Genomic DNA, 17,189 nt, shown 5'->3' with positions numbered 1-17,189 from the left:
CCAAATGTGGAATCCAGAATGGGCGACCTTTGTCTAGATGATCATTTTGTAGCCACCACCACGAAAGAGAGAGGCAAACCTCTGGAGTGAGAAGGATCCTCTGGGACTGTATTAGATAATACCGTCTGTTCCCATGGGTAAAAATCAATTGCTGCAGAGGCCTGGAGTGGAACTGAGCATATTCCACCATGTCAAAAGAGGATACTATCGCCCCAAGACCTGCATTGCTGATAGAATGGAAACTCTTCGATTGTGTAGCAATTTGCGTACTCGCAATGATAGGGCTGCAATCTTGTCCTCTAGCAGAAACACCCTTTGTGTCTGAAAATCCAGAAATGCCCCCAGGTGCACCATTTGCTGATTTGGAGACAAAGAAGATTTCTTCTCATTGATTATCCAGCCGTGCGTCTGTAGGCAACAATGGTCAGTTGAAGATGGTGTTGTACATTCCTTTAGAATGTAAGCTCTCACGAGCAGGGACCTCTTCCCTCATGTGCTTCTCTTTACATTTTCTTCAACTCTTTACTCCCCATAAGGGCACCTAACACGTGACTGCTTATTGTGAGTGTTTAATCGCTATTGCAGCAATGTATATAAATCGTGTCCTTGTCCTGCACTGTAATGTACTGTTAGTTACTTGTTTCTTGTTCACTTATTAGTTCTATGTACTATGTAAGGCACTGCGGAACACTTGTGGTGCCATATAAATAAAGGATAATAATAATAATAGAACAGCCGGAGATTGTGTCAATATCAGAAGGTCATCCAGGTATGGCAGTTTTCTGATTCCTTGGTGCCTGATGTAGGCCATCATCACTGCCATTTTTTTGGTGAAGACCCAAGAGGCCGTTGATAGACCAAAGGGCAGTGCCTGAAATTGGTAATGTTGTTGCAGGACAGCAAACCGTAGAAATTGTTGGTGGGATGGCGTAATAGACACATGCAGGTACACATCCTGAATGTCCAGGAAAGCCATAAAATCCCCAGGTTTCATTGCCAAAATAATTGATCAGAGAGTCTCCATACGGAACTTGGGTACACAGATAAACTTGTTCAGGGTTTTCAGATTTAGAATAGGTCGACGAGACCCATTTGGTTTCTGAACCAAAAATAGATTGGAATAATAACCCTGTCCATGTTGAACCACAGGAACCAGGATTATCATCCCTGCCTGCAGCAGGGATGATAGGCTCCAGTGGAGGAGTTGTGCAAAAATGGATGAAGACTGTCCTTTTGCTTGTCCCTGAGGATGAAAGGACTGAAAATAAGACTGCCTAGACTAGTAGCTGTTGATGGCAGACCTGCAGATTTTCCACTTAGTACATTCCACTTAGTACATTCATTAGCTGCAAAAGGATACAAACATGCTAATCTTTTCGTAACATGGAACCATTTATCCAGGTTACTCCATGCCTCTTCCATAAATTCAGTGAGCTGCTCAGATTTAGGAAACAAAGCTTTTACTACCTTCTGGTGTTTAAACACTTGGGCCTTTTGTTTAGGAGCCAGCTCATCATCCTGTATATTTAGGATTGATTTGACCGCCCTCACCAAAGAAGGGACATTCACTGTAGAACCTGGTGCATCATCTGATTCCTCCGATGATGCATCTGAATCTACATGCTGAGCAGCTGATAAAATGATCACGCCCGTTTAGGTGCCTTAGTAACTATCGGTCTGTTTGCATCAGCCGATTGAGCCATATTCTGACTTGAGTCGGCATAAACCTCCACCCAGAAAGGATGTATAGTGGGAGCAAACATAGGATGCTGAAACTGCTGTGGGTATCCCATTAAAGTAGGCTGTGTGGGAGTAGTCACTAGCTTCTTCATCACCTAAGACAAGGAGGACACCCAAGATGGCTCCTCTACAGGGGCTGGTAGACTGGACTGGTGAGGTGGTTCTTCATAACAGACAGCACACAAACCATCCTGTATAAAGTCCTGAGGTTTAAACCCGCCAAACAGGATTTACATGAAACCAGCCCAGGGGCCTCCACCTCCTGTTTCCTTTAACCTTTTGACATATCAATTAAAAAGGTAACAATGCAATGTGACAGCCTTCACAAATAACTAGTAAATGTGAAGTACAAAGGAAACTTCCACCCACCTGTAACAGAGGGATGAGGAGAAAAAAACAAACAAACAACAATGATGGTTATAACTGACGGTCAGAAATATAACGCAGTATCAACACAGCAGCTAGCAAAAAAGTCACATACAATGCATATGTAATTCAGTTGCAATGGACCCTGAATCAACTACTCAAATCTTGGAAGGATATAGAGCACTGTATACCTGACCCAGGGGAGAGGTATACAGTGAGACTGATCCAAAACCTCCTGAGCCAAAACCGCTTCAGCAGAGCACTGATAGTGGGCTGTGAGCATCTCATATGCACGAGGAGGGTAGGAGGAGTGACCCAGATGCGGGAAAATCTTAAATTGATCTGGGTCGGGGGAGGAGCTGCCTGGGGAGAGCCTACCTCCCCTAAGCTGCGTCAACCGGTCGGGTACACTGGCCTCATGGCATCAGAAGCACCTACCGCCAATCCCCAGTGTCAGACAATAAGGCTCCGGTGGTCTAGTGAGGGAGCTGACGGCCCCGGGCCCACACTGCAGCAGCTTTCGGTGCGTCTCCAGCGCCAGAAGCAAAGACTGCTGCGTGTGATTCGCCGTAAGCAAGGAATTGCCTTACCCGAAATCTCTGTGCGTCCGGTTGCAGTCCGGGCACCGGCGTCGCCGCTAGCAAGCTCTGCCGTGACCCGCCGAAATCACCAGAGATGTTACTGGTGTTGCGGCCGGCGGAGGTAGACGGAGTTGCAGTGCAGGCATCTTAGTATGCCCAGCACTGCTAACTCTATGACATAGAAATAAAATAAAACATAAATTAAAGCTTGGGACTGCCTGAGCAGTTCCCCTGTTAAAAAGGTCCGTCTGAATCCTTCCGCACCAAACGAACAACTGAATGACTGTGGCCAGGGGCGGGGTATATGTGGAGGAGGACTTAGGGCATCCGGGGAGCTGAAAACTTAACTGTTTGGTGCCTGGATCACTCCAACCACATTACCACCATGGTATCCCTGTGGATCCCTATGGACCCTGAAGAAGAAAATGGTCAGCTTGTCTGGGGAAAAACAAACAAAATGATGTTTTAAAAGGCCAGCATACAGCAACAGATAATACGAAACAACCTCTAGTCCCCATTCAGGGCTCACCAACACTACCTAGCTTCATTCTACCACTGTATATATATATATATATATATATATATATATATTTATATATATATATATATATGTATATATTTATATATATATATATATATATATATACATATATATATATAAATACATATATATATATATATATATATATATATATAGCACACACACACACATTTTCTTGCTATTGGGACAAGCAATATATTTCTTAAGAGGTGTAGATTCTCCTGTATAAAACTACGAGTAATCATTTTTATTTCATTATGGAAGGACTGCCTCACAGTGCACTATTCAGCTGTCCCGAGTGGAGCACAGAATGGGGTGAATGTTCTGCACACTGTGGTATGGGAGTCTCCTCAAGAGTGACTAACCAGAACCAATACTGTAGACTGGAGCGCCAAAGTCGCCTGTGTATGGTGAGACCTTGTAGAGGCAGATCAGCCAGCACAGTAAGTACCAATTATTGCTGAGTGCAGAATATGAGAATTAATTTAATTGAATTTATGAACATTGATTTGCAGGCGCCATTATACATTACACATTATTACTCAGACTTCAAAATTGTTCATTCAAAAATTACTGAAGCAATATTGTCACTGGTTGTACATTAAAATGTTCTGAACAGAGACATCTGCTAGTAACAAAAGTCAAAAACTATTTTTATTATGAGAGTATAACAATGACATACAAAAAGAGGTTTAAATTAATTTGAAGAGACCTAGGAACGACATTTATTTATTAACAGTTATTTATACAGCACTAGCATTTTCTGTTGTGCTTTACAATTCGGAACTAAACAGTAATAATATGAGACTGGGTAGTAACAGACAGACAGAGGAAATAGGACCCTGCTAGCAAGCTTACAAACTATAGGGAAATAGTGATTTGATACATGAGGGTATGTGTTACATATTGCAAATGGCCCAGCCAGATTGCAAAGGTTCTTGGTGGGCTACATGATCAAGTCACGCAGTAATATTGGCCTTGGGTCAGTGGGATGTGTAAGCGTAGACAGAGAACATGTGTAAAGTTATATGTTAACTGTGTAGAGCAGTGGTTCCCGAACTGTGTGGCGCGGCACCCCGGGATGCCTCGGGACACTTGCAGGGGTGTCTCACAGTGGCGTAACTATGGAGGGTGCAAGGGGTGCACTCGCTATGGGGCCCGGCGGCTTAGGGGGCCCACCGGCCCAGCAAGCAACTCCCTGCACCCTGCAGCCTTTCTACCCCTCCACTGTTTATTAAAGCTCTGCGGCGGTAGAGCGGGCGGCCGTGCCGGGGTGGGAGTGGGGGAGGGTTACCCACAAATACTTGGCCCCTCCCCGGGCTTAAAGAAAAGGCCAGTGGGCGGGAGGCTGGGTCTGTTCCCCTCGGAGCCCAAAAGTCGGCTACTGGTGATCGGGGGGGGAATGAGGATACTGTTGGACCTCCCTCCCCGGGCTTAAAGAGAGGGTCGGCGGGATAGAGGGAGCCCCGGCTGGTTCCCCATGGGACAGGTTCCTCCCCTGGACTTAAGAGTCTACTGACTCACCTCGGCAGATGGGGGATAGGGGACTTCCGGCGACAGCAGGGCCGGCCCGATACTCCAGCTATACAGGCGTATGGAGCTCCATCCGGCAGTGAGCTGATTAGCTGCCAGGCCACAATTCAGTCCCTGCTGGTCCACAGACAGAGAGAGGACCCCCAGCTGTTCCTGCACCCTACCTGCCGCCCCACCTGGACCCACCAGTGCTGCACTCTGCCTGGCCTGCCACGACCACTCAGGGCTACCCCTCCCTCTGCACACCCGGACCCACCAAGGAGTGAGTAAAATATACACATATAGATATATAAATACATTATATGTGTGTGTGTATATATATAATGTGTGTGTGTGTGTGTATATATATATATATATATATATATAATGTGTGTATATATATAAATATATATATATATGTATATATATAAAGTGTGTGTGTATATATATTAGGGATGTGCAGGCTCGGATAGGTTCGAGTTTGCACGTGGAGTTCGGATTTTTCCCTCCAAAAAAACGGAACTCAGAAAGAGGCAAAACGTCATCTTACATGGACGAACATCATCATTCCTGGACTTTTGTCCAGGAATGATGATGTTCGTCCATGTAAGATGACGTTTTGCCTCTTTCTGAGTTCCGTTTTTTTGGAGGGAAAAATCCGAACTCCACGTGCAAACTCGAACCTATCCGAGCCTGCACATCCCTAATATATATATATATGTATATATATATATATATATATATATATACAAAGTGTGTGTATATATATATATATATATATATATATATATAAAGCGTGTGTGTATATATATATATATATACATATATATAATGAGTATATATGTATACATATATATATATATATATATAATGTGTGTGTGTATGTATATATATATATATATATATATTGTATTTATATATATATATATATTGTGATAGGATCACTGGTAAAGTGGTCTGTGGCAGGGACATTTATCCCAGATTCCTGTCCTATGTGTTTAAAATCCCCAGGAGAGAGTCTGCAGTGTAGCAGGCTTGAGTTTCGGCTTTATGAAAAGCCGGTTTGGGACCTGGGGGTTGTGGGTGAGAGGAGAGGGAGGGCTCCACCCACAGCCACTCCAGGTTTTGGTTCTCTTAGCCTGGTAACAGGCTTGTTAGGTTTTCCACCTGAGAGTGGCCAATATAAGCCTAGTGTGTTGAGGGCTGATTGTCTCACCTGGGAGAGCAGACAGGGAGTTTGCTCAGAGACACTTGGAAAACCTATCTGTAAGTACTGTGTTGTGCTTTGTTGCTGGCGAGGGCATTAGGCCCTGCCAGGTTCTGGTAGTGAGGGAACTACCTGTGAAGTTAGTGCCCCGACAGGGCTAGGATTTATGTTTATGTTTTCTTTGTGTTATTTCTGACATTGTACAATAAAGACTGGCGCCGACCAGCTTGTACTCGCATCCAGACTGGTGTGCTGCTTCCCTGCTGCTGTGTGTGTGTGTAAGGAAGGAGTCCCCTACCCAGGAGAGGGACCTCCTAATCTGACTGTGTCACAATATGGTGGAGAATGCGGGCACCCACACACACTGAAGTTGCAGCAAGAGGAAAACTTTCCATTTAAAAATTAAAGGGACAGACACCCAATTTGTGAGTGTGGAAATAACACTGTGTCCTTGGAGTCCCATAGAGGAGGCGTCAGCCAATGCTCAGAGAGGCAAGGTTCAGCTTCCAACCTACACCCTAGGACAAAATGGAGGACATTATTAAGGCCTTGCTCCAATCTACAACAGCTCAGCAGGAATCTACCAGAGCTCAGCAGGAGACGAACAAACTTCAGCAGGAATCCACCAGGGTGCAACTGTTGGCTTTGGAGACAGCCCAGAGGCAACAACAGGTCGCCATCGAGGAAACCTGCCAGGCCATAAAAGAGGTGTTACAGCACCTGGTCGCCCGGCCCAGAGATGTTGCTACTGGTCCTCCCACCACCACTCACTCCGTACGAGCCAGTCACTTCCTCCAAAAGATGACTTCGGGCGATGATGTGGAGGCCTATCTCGCCGCATTTGAAAGAACGGCCGAAAGGGAGAGTTGGCCCAAGGAGCAGTGGGCAAGTCTGGTGGCACCTTTTCTGTCTGGGGAGCCACAAAAAGCATATTTCGACTTATGCCTGGCTGATGCCAAGGACTATAAAAAACTAAAACAGGAGATCCTAACTCGCTTGGGAGTCACCACCTTTGTTCATGCCCAACGGGTCCACCGCTGGGAGTTCCATATGGACAAGCCTCCACGTTCACAGATGCATGACCTCGTCCATCTGTCCTCAAAATAGCTACAGCCCGAGACGCTGACGGGACCACAGATCGTGGAAAGGGTCGTGATGGACCGGTACCTGCGATCATTATCTGTGACTCTGCGCAAGTGGGTGAGCCATGCAGACCCTAAGTCCGCAGACCAGTTGGTCGAGCTGGTGGAGAGGTACGTGGCGGCTGAGGAGTTGATGAGTATGCCCCACCGAGCCCCGATGGCGCACCGGCGAACTCCCACAGACACTGGTAAGACTGTTCCAGGGGAGAAGGGTGCTGGGCGGTGGGATGTACCTAAGACTGAGGGTGTAGAACCTGGAGACAGGCCTGCCAGGCCAGGAAGGTTCTTGCCCTGTAAACGACTAGACATTAATATGATTCAGTGTTTCCGGTGTGGTGACTTCGGCCATATTTCTGCTAATTGTTCACTTACAACTGAACCTATGCAATGTGATACTGCTCATGTCTACCGCAGGGGGTCTTTCTTTGCACAGACAGCCTGTATGGCTGACCGGCAGGCTGAGACTGATAAGCACATGTGTGTACTCACTGTAGATGGCAACCGAGTAGAGGCACTGTTAGACTCTGGTAGCTTGGTGACACTTATAAAAGCTGAGCTGGTGAACCCCTTGAGGCATAAGGGGAAAACTGTTGATGTGACCTGCATACATGGGGATAATCGATATTATGTTACTGCCGAGGTGAACATCGAGACACCATGTGGCTCTGCTATAGTTTCTGTGAGTTTGGTGCCTGGTCTGGTGTACGATGCAATATTGGGGAGAGACTTTGCTCACTTCTGGAAGTTGTGGGAAAGCCGTTTTGTTCCAGAGGTGAACAACCCCGATCCATTTGAGAAGGTTGTCGGTGTAGTGGAGGAGGGAGTTTCTTCTGAGTCAGAGTTATTCCCTTTTTCTACTATGGTTGGCGAACTAGAGAATGCGGAGCGTGATGGTGGCCCGCCAACTGATGTGCCTCCCATTGAGGTGGGAAGTGTGGTTGGGCCAGTGGATCGTCTGCCTGATTTAGAGGTCAGAAGAGAGGTCTTTGCCGTGGAGCAGTTGAATGACCCTACTTTGGTAAAAGCCAGGGAGAATGTAAAAGTAGTTGATGGTAAACCCGTAGACCCTGATAGTCCTTTGTCCTATCCCCACATGGCCATGTGTCAGGATTTGTTATATCAGGTGACTAAGAAGGGGGAAGATATTGTGGAACAACTAATAGTTCCCAAAGCCTACAGAAGAACAGTGTTGGATCTGGCCCATGGGCATATAACGGCAGGCCATCTAGGGGTAGAGAAAACCACTGAGCGAATAATGCAGAGGTTTTTCTGGCCCGGGCTTTATAAAGAGGTATCTGACTTTTGCGCATCCTGCCCTGAGTGTCAGTATCATGCTCCCCGACCACATTTTAAGGGTCCACTAGTTCCGTTGCCTATTATAGAGGTGCAGATAGTGAGAGAGCACCTGGAACAGGCTCAACAGGCACAGCAGAGGGTATACAACCGCAATGCTCGGTTACGTAGCTTTGCTCCTGGGGACAGAGTGTTAGTATTGGTTCCCACTGTGGAAAATAAACTTTTGGCTAAATGGCAAGGGCCCTTTGAAATCTTAGAAAGAGTGGGGCAGGTCAATTACAAAGTTTACCAGCCGGGGAAAAGAAAGCCGGAACAGATATACCATATAAATCTGTTAAAGCCCTGGAAAGATAGAACGGTACTGTCGGCCGTCCGAGTCCCTCCAGTAAATCCAGGGCCCTTAGTTCCCGAAGTGACAGTGGCAAAAACCCTGTCGGCAATTCAACAACGAGAGGTCAAGGAGTTTCTGGTCAGAAATAGGGTGCTGTTCTCTGACATACCTGGGAAAACCTCGGTCGTTAAACATGACATCATCACTGACCCAGGGGTTAAAGTTAATCTAAAGCCCTATAGGTTACCAGAAGCACCAAGAGCATCGGTGTCGAAAGAAATTAAAAATATGCTAGAGTTAGGGGTTATTGAAGTATCACATAGTGAATGGTCAAGTCCCATTGTGTTCATTCCAAAGCCCGACGGGAGTGTGCGTTTCTGCAATGACTTCCGAAAGTTGAACAGTGTTTCAAAATTCGATGCCTACCCGGTGCCACAGTGGAGAAGGAGGCGTTGGCCATAAAGTGGGCATTACAAACTTTTACATTTTCGGTGGAACACAGGCCAGGGGGACTGTTGTCTAAAGCGGACGCGTTGTCACGCGTTCATTGTTTGGGGGCTTCAGTTGTTCCGCCCCATAGGTCAAAACAAAGGGGGGGATATGTGATAGGATCACTGGTAAAGTGGTCTGTGGCAGGGACATTTATCCCAGATTCCTGTCCTATGTGTTTAAAATCCCCAGGAGAAAGTCTGCAGTGTAGCAGGCTTGAGTTTCGGCTTTTGAAAAGCCGGTTTGGGACCTGGGGGTTGTGGGTGAGAGGAGAGGGAGGGCTCCACCCACGGCCACTCCAGGTTTTGGTTCTCTTAGCCTGGTAACAGGCTTGTTAGGTTTTCCACCTGAGAGTGGCCAATATAAGCCTAGTGTGTTGAGGGCTGATTGTCTCACCTGGGAGAGCAGACAGGGAGTTTGCTCAGAGACACTTGGAAAACCTATCTGTAAGTACTGTGTTGTGCTTTGTTGCTGGCGAGGGCATTAGGCCCTGCCAGGTTCTGGTAGTGAGGGAACTACCTGTGAAGTTAGTGCCCCGACAGGGCTAGGATTTATGTTTATGTTTTCTTTGTGTTATTTCTGACATTGTACAATAAAGACTGGCGCCGACCAGCTTGTACTCGCATCCAGACTGGTGTGCTGCTTCCCTGCTGTTGTGTGTGTGTGTAAGGAAGGAGTCCCCTACCCAGGAGAGGGACCTCCTAATCTGACTGTGTCACAATATGGTGGAGAATGTGGGCACCCACACACACTGAAGTTGCAGCAAGAGGAAAACTTTCCATTTAAAAATTAAAGGGACACACACACAATTTGTGAGTGTGGAAATAACACTGTGTCCTTGGAGTCCCATAGAGGAGGCGTCAGCCAATGCTCAGAGAGGCAAGGTTCAGCTTCCAACCTACACCCTAGGACAAAATGGAGGACATTATTAAGGCCTTGCTCCAATCTACAACAGCTCAGCAGGAATCTACCAGAGCTCAGCAGGAGACGAACAAACTTCAGCAGGAATCTACCTGGGCTCAGCAGGAATCCACCAGGGTGCAACTGTTGGCCTTGGAGACAGCCCAGAGGCAACAACAGGTCGCCATCGAGGAAACCTGCCAGGCCATAAAAGAGGTGTTACAGCACCTGGTCGCCCGGCCCAGAGATGTTGCTACTGGTCCTCCCACCACCACTCACTCCGTACGAGCCAGTCACTTCCTCCAAAAGATGACTTCGGGCGATGATGTGGAGGCCTATCTCGCCGCATTTGAAAGAACGGCCGAAAGGGAGAGTTGGCCCAAGGAGCAGTGGGCAAGTCTGGTGGCACCTTTTCTGTCTGGGGAGCCACAAAAAGCATATTTCGACTTATGCCTAGCTGATGCCAAGGACTATAAAAAACTAAAACAGGAGATCCTAACTCGCTTGGGAGTCACCACCTTTGTTCATGCCCAACGGGTCCACCGCTGGGAGTTCCATATGGACAAGCCTCCACGTTCACAGATGCATGACCTCATCCATCTGTCCTCAAAATGGCTACAGCCCGAGACGCTGATGGGACCACAGATCGTGGAAAGGGTCGTGATGGACCGGTACCTGCGATCATTATCTGTGACTCTGCGCAAGTGGGTGAGCCATGCAGACCCTAAGTCCGCAGACCAGTTGGTCGAGCTGGTGGAGAGGTACGTGGCGGCTGAGGAGTTGATGAGTATGCCCCACCGAGCCCCGATGGCGCACCGGCGAACTCCCACAGACACTGGTAAGACTGTTCCAGGGGAGAAGGGTGCTGGGCGGTGGGATGTACCTAAGACTGAGGGTGTAGAACCTGGAGACAGGCCTGCCAGGCCAGGAAGGTTCTTGCCCTGTAAACGACTAGACATTAATATGATTCAGTGTTTCCGGTGTGGTGACTTCGGCCATATTTCTGCTAATTGTTCACTTACAACTGAACCTATGCAATGTGATACTGCTCATGTCTACCGCAGGGGGTCTTTCTTTGCACAGACAGCCTGTATGGCTGACCGGCAGGCTGAGACTGATAAGCACATGTGTGTACTCACTGTAGATGGCAACCGAGTAGAGGCACTGTTAGACTCTGGTAGCTTGGTGACACTTATAAAAGCTGAGCTGGTGAACCCCTTGAGGCATAAGGGGAAAACTGTTGATGTGACCTGCATACATGGGGATAATCGATATTATGTTACTGCCGAGGTGAACATCGAGACACCATGTGGCTCTGCTATAGTTTCTGTGAGTTTGGTGCCTGGTCTGGTGTACGATGCAATATTGGGGAGAGACTTTGCTCACTTCTGGAAGTTGTGGGAAAGCCGTTTTGTTCCAGAGGTGAACAACCCCGATCCATTTGAGAAGGTTGTCGGTGTAGTGGAGGAGGGAGTTTCTTCTGAGTCAGAGTTATTCCCTTTTTCTACTATGGTTGGCGAACTAGAGAATGCGGAGCGTGATGGTGGCCCGCCAACTGATGTGCCTCCCATTGAGGTGGGAAGTGTGGTTGGGCCAGTGGATCGTCTGCCTGATTTAGAGGTCAGAAGAGAGGTCTTTGCCGTGGAGCAGTTGAATGACCCTACTTTGGTAAAAGCCAGGGAGAATGTAAAAGTAGTTGATGGTAAACCCGTAGACCCTGATAGTCCTTTGTCCTATCCCCACATGGCCATGTGTCAGGATTTGTTATATCAGGTGACTAAGAAGGGGGAAGATATTGTGGAACAACTAATAGTTCCCAAAGCCTACAGAAGAACAGTGTTGGATCTGGCCCATGGGCATATAACAGCAGGCCATCTAGGGGTAGAGAAAACCACTGAGCAAATAATGCAGAGGTTTTTCTGGCCCGGGCTTTATAAAGAGGTATCTGACTTTTGCGCATCCTGCCCTGAGTGTCAGTATCATGCTCCCCGACCACATTTTAAGGGTCCACTAGTTCCGTTGCCTATTATAGAGGTGCAGATAGTGAGAGAGCACCTGGAACAGGCTCAACAGGCACAGCAGAGGGTATACAACCGCAATGCTCGGTTACGTAGCTTTGCTCCTGGGGACAGAGTGTTAGTATTGGTTCCCACTGTGGAAAATAAACTTTTGGCTAAATGGCAAGGGCCCTTCGAAATCTTAGAAAGAGTGGGGCAGGTCAATTACAAAGTTTACCAGCCGGGGAAAAGAAAGCCGGAACAGATATACCATATAAATCTGTTAAAGCCCTGGAAAGATAGACGGTACTGTCGGCCGTCCGAGTCCCTCCAGTAAATCCAGGGCCCTTAGTTCCCGAAGTGACAGTGGCAAAAACCCTGTCGGCAATTCAACAACGAGAGGTCAAGGAGTTTCTGGTCAGAAATAGGGTGCTGTTCTCTGACATACCTGGGAAAACCTCGGTTGTTAAACATGACATCATCACTGACCCAGGGGTTAAAGTTAATCTAAAGCCCTATAGGTTACCAGAAGCACCAAGAGCATCGGTGTCGAAAGAAATTAAAAATATGCTAGAGTTAGGGGTTATTGAAGTATCACATAGTGAATGGTCAAGTCCCATTGTGTTCATTCCAAAGCCCGACGGGAGTGTGCGTTTCTGCAATGACTTCCGAAAGTTGAACAGTGTTTCAAAATTCGATGCCTACCCGGTGCCACAGTGGAGAAGGAGGCGTTGGCCATAAAGTGGGCGTTACAAACTTTTATATTTTCGGTGGAACACAGGCCAGGGGGCCTGTTGTCTAAAGCGGACGCGTTGTCACGCGTTCATTGTTTGGGGGCTTCAGTTGTTCCACCCCATAGGTCGAAACAAAGGGGGGGGGATATGTGATAGGATCACTGGTAAAGTGGTCTGTGGCAGGGACATTTATCCCAGATTCCTGTCCTATGTGTTTAAAATCCCCAGGAGAAAGTCTGCAGTGTAGCAGGCTTGAGTTTCAGCTTTTTGAAAAGCCGGTTTGGGACCTGGGGGTTGTGGGTGAGAGGAGAGGGAGGGCTCCACCCACGGCCACTCCAGGTTTTGGTTCTCTTAGCCTGGTAACAGGCTTGTTAGGTTTTCCACCTGAGAGTGGCCAATATAAGCCTAGTGTGTTGAGGGCTGATTGTCTCACCTGGGAGAGCAGACAGGGAGTTTGCTCAGAGACACTTGGAAAACCTATCTGTAAGTACTGTGTTGTGCTTTGTTGCTGGCGAGGGCATTAGGCCCTGCCAGGTTCTGGTAGTGACGGAACTACCTGTGAAGTTAGTGCCCCGACAGGGCTAAGATTTATGTTTATGTTTTCTTTGTGTTATTTCTGACATTGTACAATAAAGACTGGCGCCGACCAGCTTGTACTCGCATCCAGACTGGTGTGCTGCTTCCCTGCTGTTGTGTGTGTGTGTAAGGAAGGAGTCCCCTACCCAGGAGAGGGACCTCCTAATCTGACTGTGTCACAATATATATAATGTATTTATATATATATTTATTTATATATATATAATGTATTTATACATATAATGTATTTATATATACTGTATGTGTGTGTATATAAATATATGTATATATTCTGTACATGTGTATATACATAAATACATGTTTATACATATGTGTGTATATATATATATAATGTGTGTATGTTTGCTTATTTATGTCCTGACAAAAATTCTTTAATTGAATTGAAACGTTAACGGCTCCGTGATATTCTTTGAATATTTACTCTGAGTGCCACCTAATATTTTCTGGAAATATATATATATATATATATATATAAATATATTATGGATTATATACAATACATATGGGATGTAATCGGCATCCCAACGGTTAGGATACCTATACTGCTGTAGACCTGAGTCGGTGGGGGGCCCTTCACAATTTTGCTATGGGGCCCACAAAGTTCTAGTTACGCCCCTGGTGCCTCAGGTTGGTGGTCCAGCACCAAATCAAAGACACTTGCAGGAGTGCCTTAGGTTTGTGGTCCAGCACCAAATCAAATTATTTATGGTCAATGTAATGTAAATCTGTGGACAAACAGAAGCACAAACCTGTCCACCACCACATAACTGACCCTAAGGATGACAGGTAAGCACAATTTACTTCACCTTACTACGCCACTACATTTTTTTCTGAATTTCTCAGTAACAAACTTTTGGCTTAGGGATGCCGTGGAAACAATGGTGATACTCTAGGGCGCTGTGATTCAAATAAGTTTGGGAACCACTGGTGTAGAGGGAAAGTAATTGGGTAGAAAAGACTGGAGTATACAGTATGTGAGTGGTTCTGGAATATAATATCCTTGCCCTAAGAGTGTTGTTGTGCAAGGGAGGGCTTTCCTATAACCATGATGGGAGCAGGTAATATGTGTGGATGAGAGACGCAGATTTTGGCTATTGCAATAGTCAATGCGGAATATAATGAGTGTATAAATTAAAGTTTCAGCAGTGTCTTGTGTGGGATATATACATATTCTGGAAATATTTCTTAGATGCATGTAACAGAAACATATTGGGGGCGAAAAAGGACAGTACAGTTCGGAGTGAAGGATGACACCTAGACGGCAAGCTTGAGAAATAACATTGATTGTTGTATTTTGAACAGAGATAAAGATTTCAGGAAGCTAACTTATGCTCTTCCCAAAAGACAGCTGTGCTGCATCAAAGCAAAGTTAACATGCACAAAATGTCAGTGTAGCATTCGGGGTGGTAACTAACATATACTTGACGACTACACAGTAGTATATTATATGAAAGATATAAAATAGATGGTTCCAGTGTAGTGTGTGGTGTGTGCCAGGAGTGGTGTCAGATCCTAAAACAAAGCCTAATGTAATTGACTACATCTAGTTCTGTATTGAATGCATTGATTACCTTGACACTCTATTATCTCCAAATGTTGCAGGGGGTAACATTAATTTCTTTACTGCAGCAAAGGTTGGGCTGATTGACTCACCGATCTTGATATCATGTGGTTTTATAAAGCTGTCAGCAGCACACTTTCATTGCTAGTGTTTACGTGTTATGAATTCCTAATAATCTTTATACCCTAATGTCGCTATTTAGCGTTGTAAGTCACACAAGAAATAATTGCTTTTCCAGACTTTGAGTGTGGTTCCAAAGCACAAAAAGTTATTATTCACATTAAAAGCATCTCAGTTAAACGTTGTGATCTAAATACAATTTAGCGCAAAAGATTATACATTCACAAGGTACAGTCGATACATACGCAGGCGCTCTGGATCCAGATTTCCCCGGCATCAAAGGTGAAGCCTCCGTCAAAGAAAGAATTAGATGACTGACTACTGGAAATAGAGCGCTTGAATATATATACCCTACAGGGAGTAGGCAATACAATGGAAACGAGTTGGCATAATCCCATTGGTTCTTCCTCTTGGTTCTTCTGTTACGATACAGTTCATAGGTCAATTTGTACAGTAGTGGTTCAGCCCTCCAACGGCTCTTTGTGTGTGTTTTCCCGCCAAAGAAGTAATCAATAGACACACACAAAGTACATTCTATAACCTAATTCTCCATAATTCATAACTTGCGGATGCATGTTGCTATCTCCTTGCCGATGGAACCGGAGATCTGCAAATAAACAGTGGTTCAGAATGACACCAAACATGGTCTGCTTATTATGTACTAAACCTTAGATATCAAATACATTCATTTCACAACATAATTGATAACGAATAAAACCTCTAATATTAACTTTAAAGCTAGAGAACCTTTCAGTGTAAGTATGCAAAGTGTCAGTGTGGGGATATTAAGTAAAGATGCTAGTATGCGTTGTGCATCTATGTGTTTGTGGAGTGCACCATGGTACGTACTTTGCGGGGTTGTTCATATTATGAGTATTAATAAATGTACATATTGTATTGTAAGGACTTTTAATGTAGGGCAGTGGCAGACGCACAACCCTAATAAGCATAATATAGCGCTGTACACGGCGGTATTGTGTAGGCGCCGCAAGATGGCATCAGATGGACAATGCGAAATGGCGTCATGCAGATATTATTTTTACAATTTAGGTCTCAGCCAATCATCCGACTTTGACAGTCCACCCTTTGATAGCAAACAATATCACACTCTGGCCTTAAAGTTTATTTTTAGTCTTACACTATGAAATATTATTTAATGTTATATTATGGGATGGAACAATGTGGTCATTAAACCATCAATAATGGGTCTCTGGGAAGGACATAAAACTACCCTTACGCACACCTCAGATCTTTGAAGATCATGGGAAAGATGTGGGGATGCATCTAACCTATAAAGGAAGTCTTGAAGGGGATAGGGACTTACATTATTTAGGATGTTTAAAATAACATTTAATAATACATTTCATGCATGGCTAAATCTGTACATCATCTGATGGTACATTCTAGTTCTGGATTGTAATGCAGTTCTTCATTTACCTTAGTATGCATATTATTACTACTGACCACCATCATAATTTCATTCTCTCGGTTTACCTTAGCATTACATTTTCCACACTTCAACACAGCAGGAACACATCTGACACATAAGACAATTACCAGGGCCGGATTAAGGTTTGCGGGGGCCCCTGGGCAGAAAACTTGTGGGGGCCCCTTTATACCACTGTCCCCTGTAGTAATGCCCCTTATGCAGTGCCCCCAATAGTGGTCCCCCTATGCAGTGCCCCCAGTAGTGCCCCTTATATAGTGCCCCCAGACCCAGTAGTGGTCCCCCCTATGCAGTGCCCCTTATATAATGCCCCAGTAGTGGTCCCCCTATACAGCGCCCCCATTAGTGCACCTTATATAGTGCCCCCAGGCCCGGTAGTGTCCCCCCCTATGCAGTGCCCCTTATATAATGCCCCAGTAGTGGTCCCTCTATACAGTACCCCCAGACCCAATAGTGGTCTCCCCTATGCAGTGCCCCTTATATAACTCCCCAGTAGTGGTTGCCCTATACAGTGCCCTTAGTAGTGCCCCTTATATAGTGCCCCCAGACCCAGTAGTGGTCCCCCCCATGTAGTGCTCCTTATATAGTGCCCCCAGTAGTCCCCCTTATGCATTGCCCCCAGAAGTAG

The 17,189-nt window shown here is 45.9% G+C and overlaps 1 protein-coding gene across 1 annotated transcript in view; it reads left to right on the top strand.

Moving 5' to 3' along the window:
- LOC148524161 (CCN family member 5-like) overlaps positions 1-17,189 on the top strand; it is a 56,140-nt gene that overhangs the window by 18,808 nt on the left and 20,143 nt on the right. The window contains exon 4 of the mRNA XM_088472215.1: positions 3,493-3,671. Within this exon, the coding sequence (XP_088328341.1) occupies positions 3,493-3,671 (179 nt within the window). The remainder of the gene's footprint in view (positions 1-3,492; positions 3,672-17,189) is intronic.

Source organism: Taudactylus pleione, unplaced genomic scaffold (assembly GCF_031769625.1).
Source record: "Taudactylus pleione unplaced genomic scaffold, aTauple2 ptg000121l, whole genome shotgun sequence".
Lineage (NCBI taxonomy): Eukaryota > Metazoa > Chordata > Amphibia > Anura > Myobatrachidae > Taudactylus > Taudactylus pleione.
Note: the sequence above shows the minus strand (reverse complement) of the source record. Positions and strands in the feature narration are given on the sequence as shown.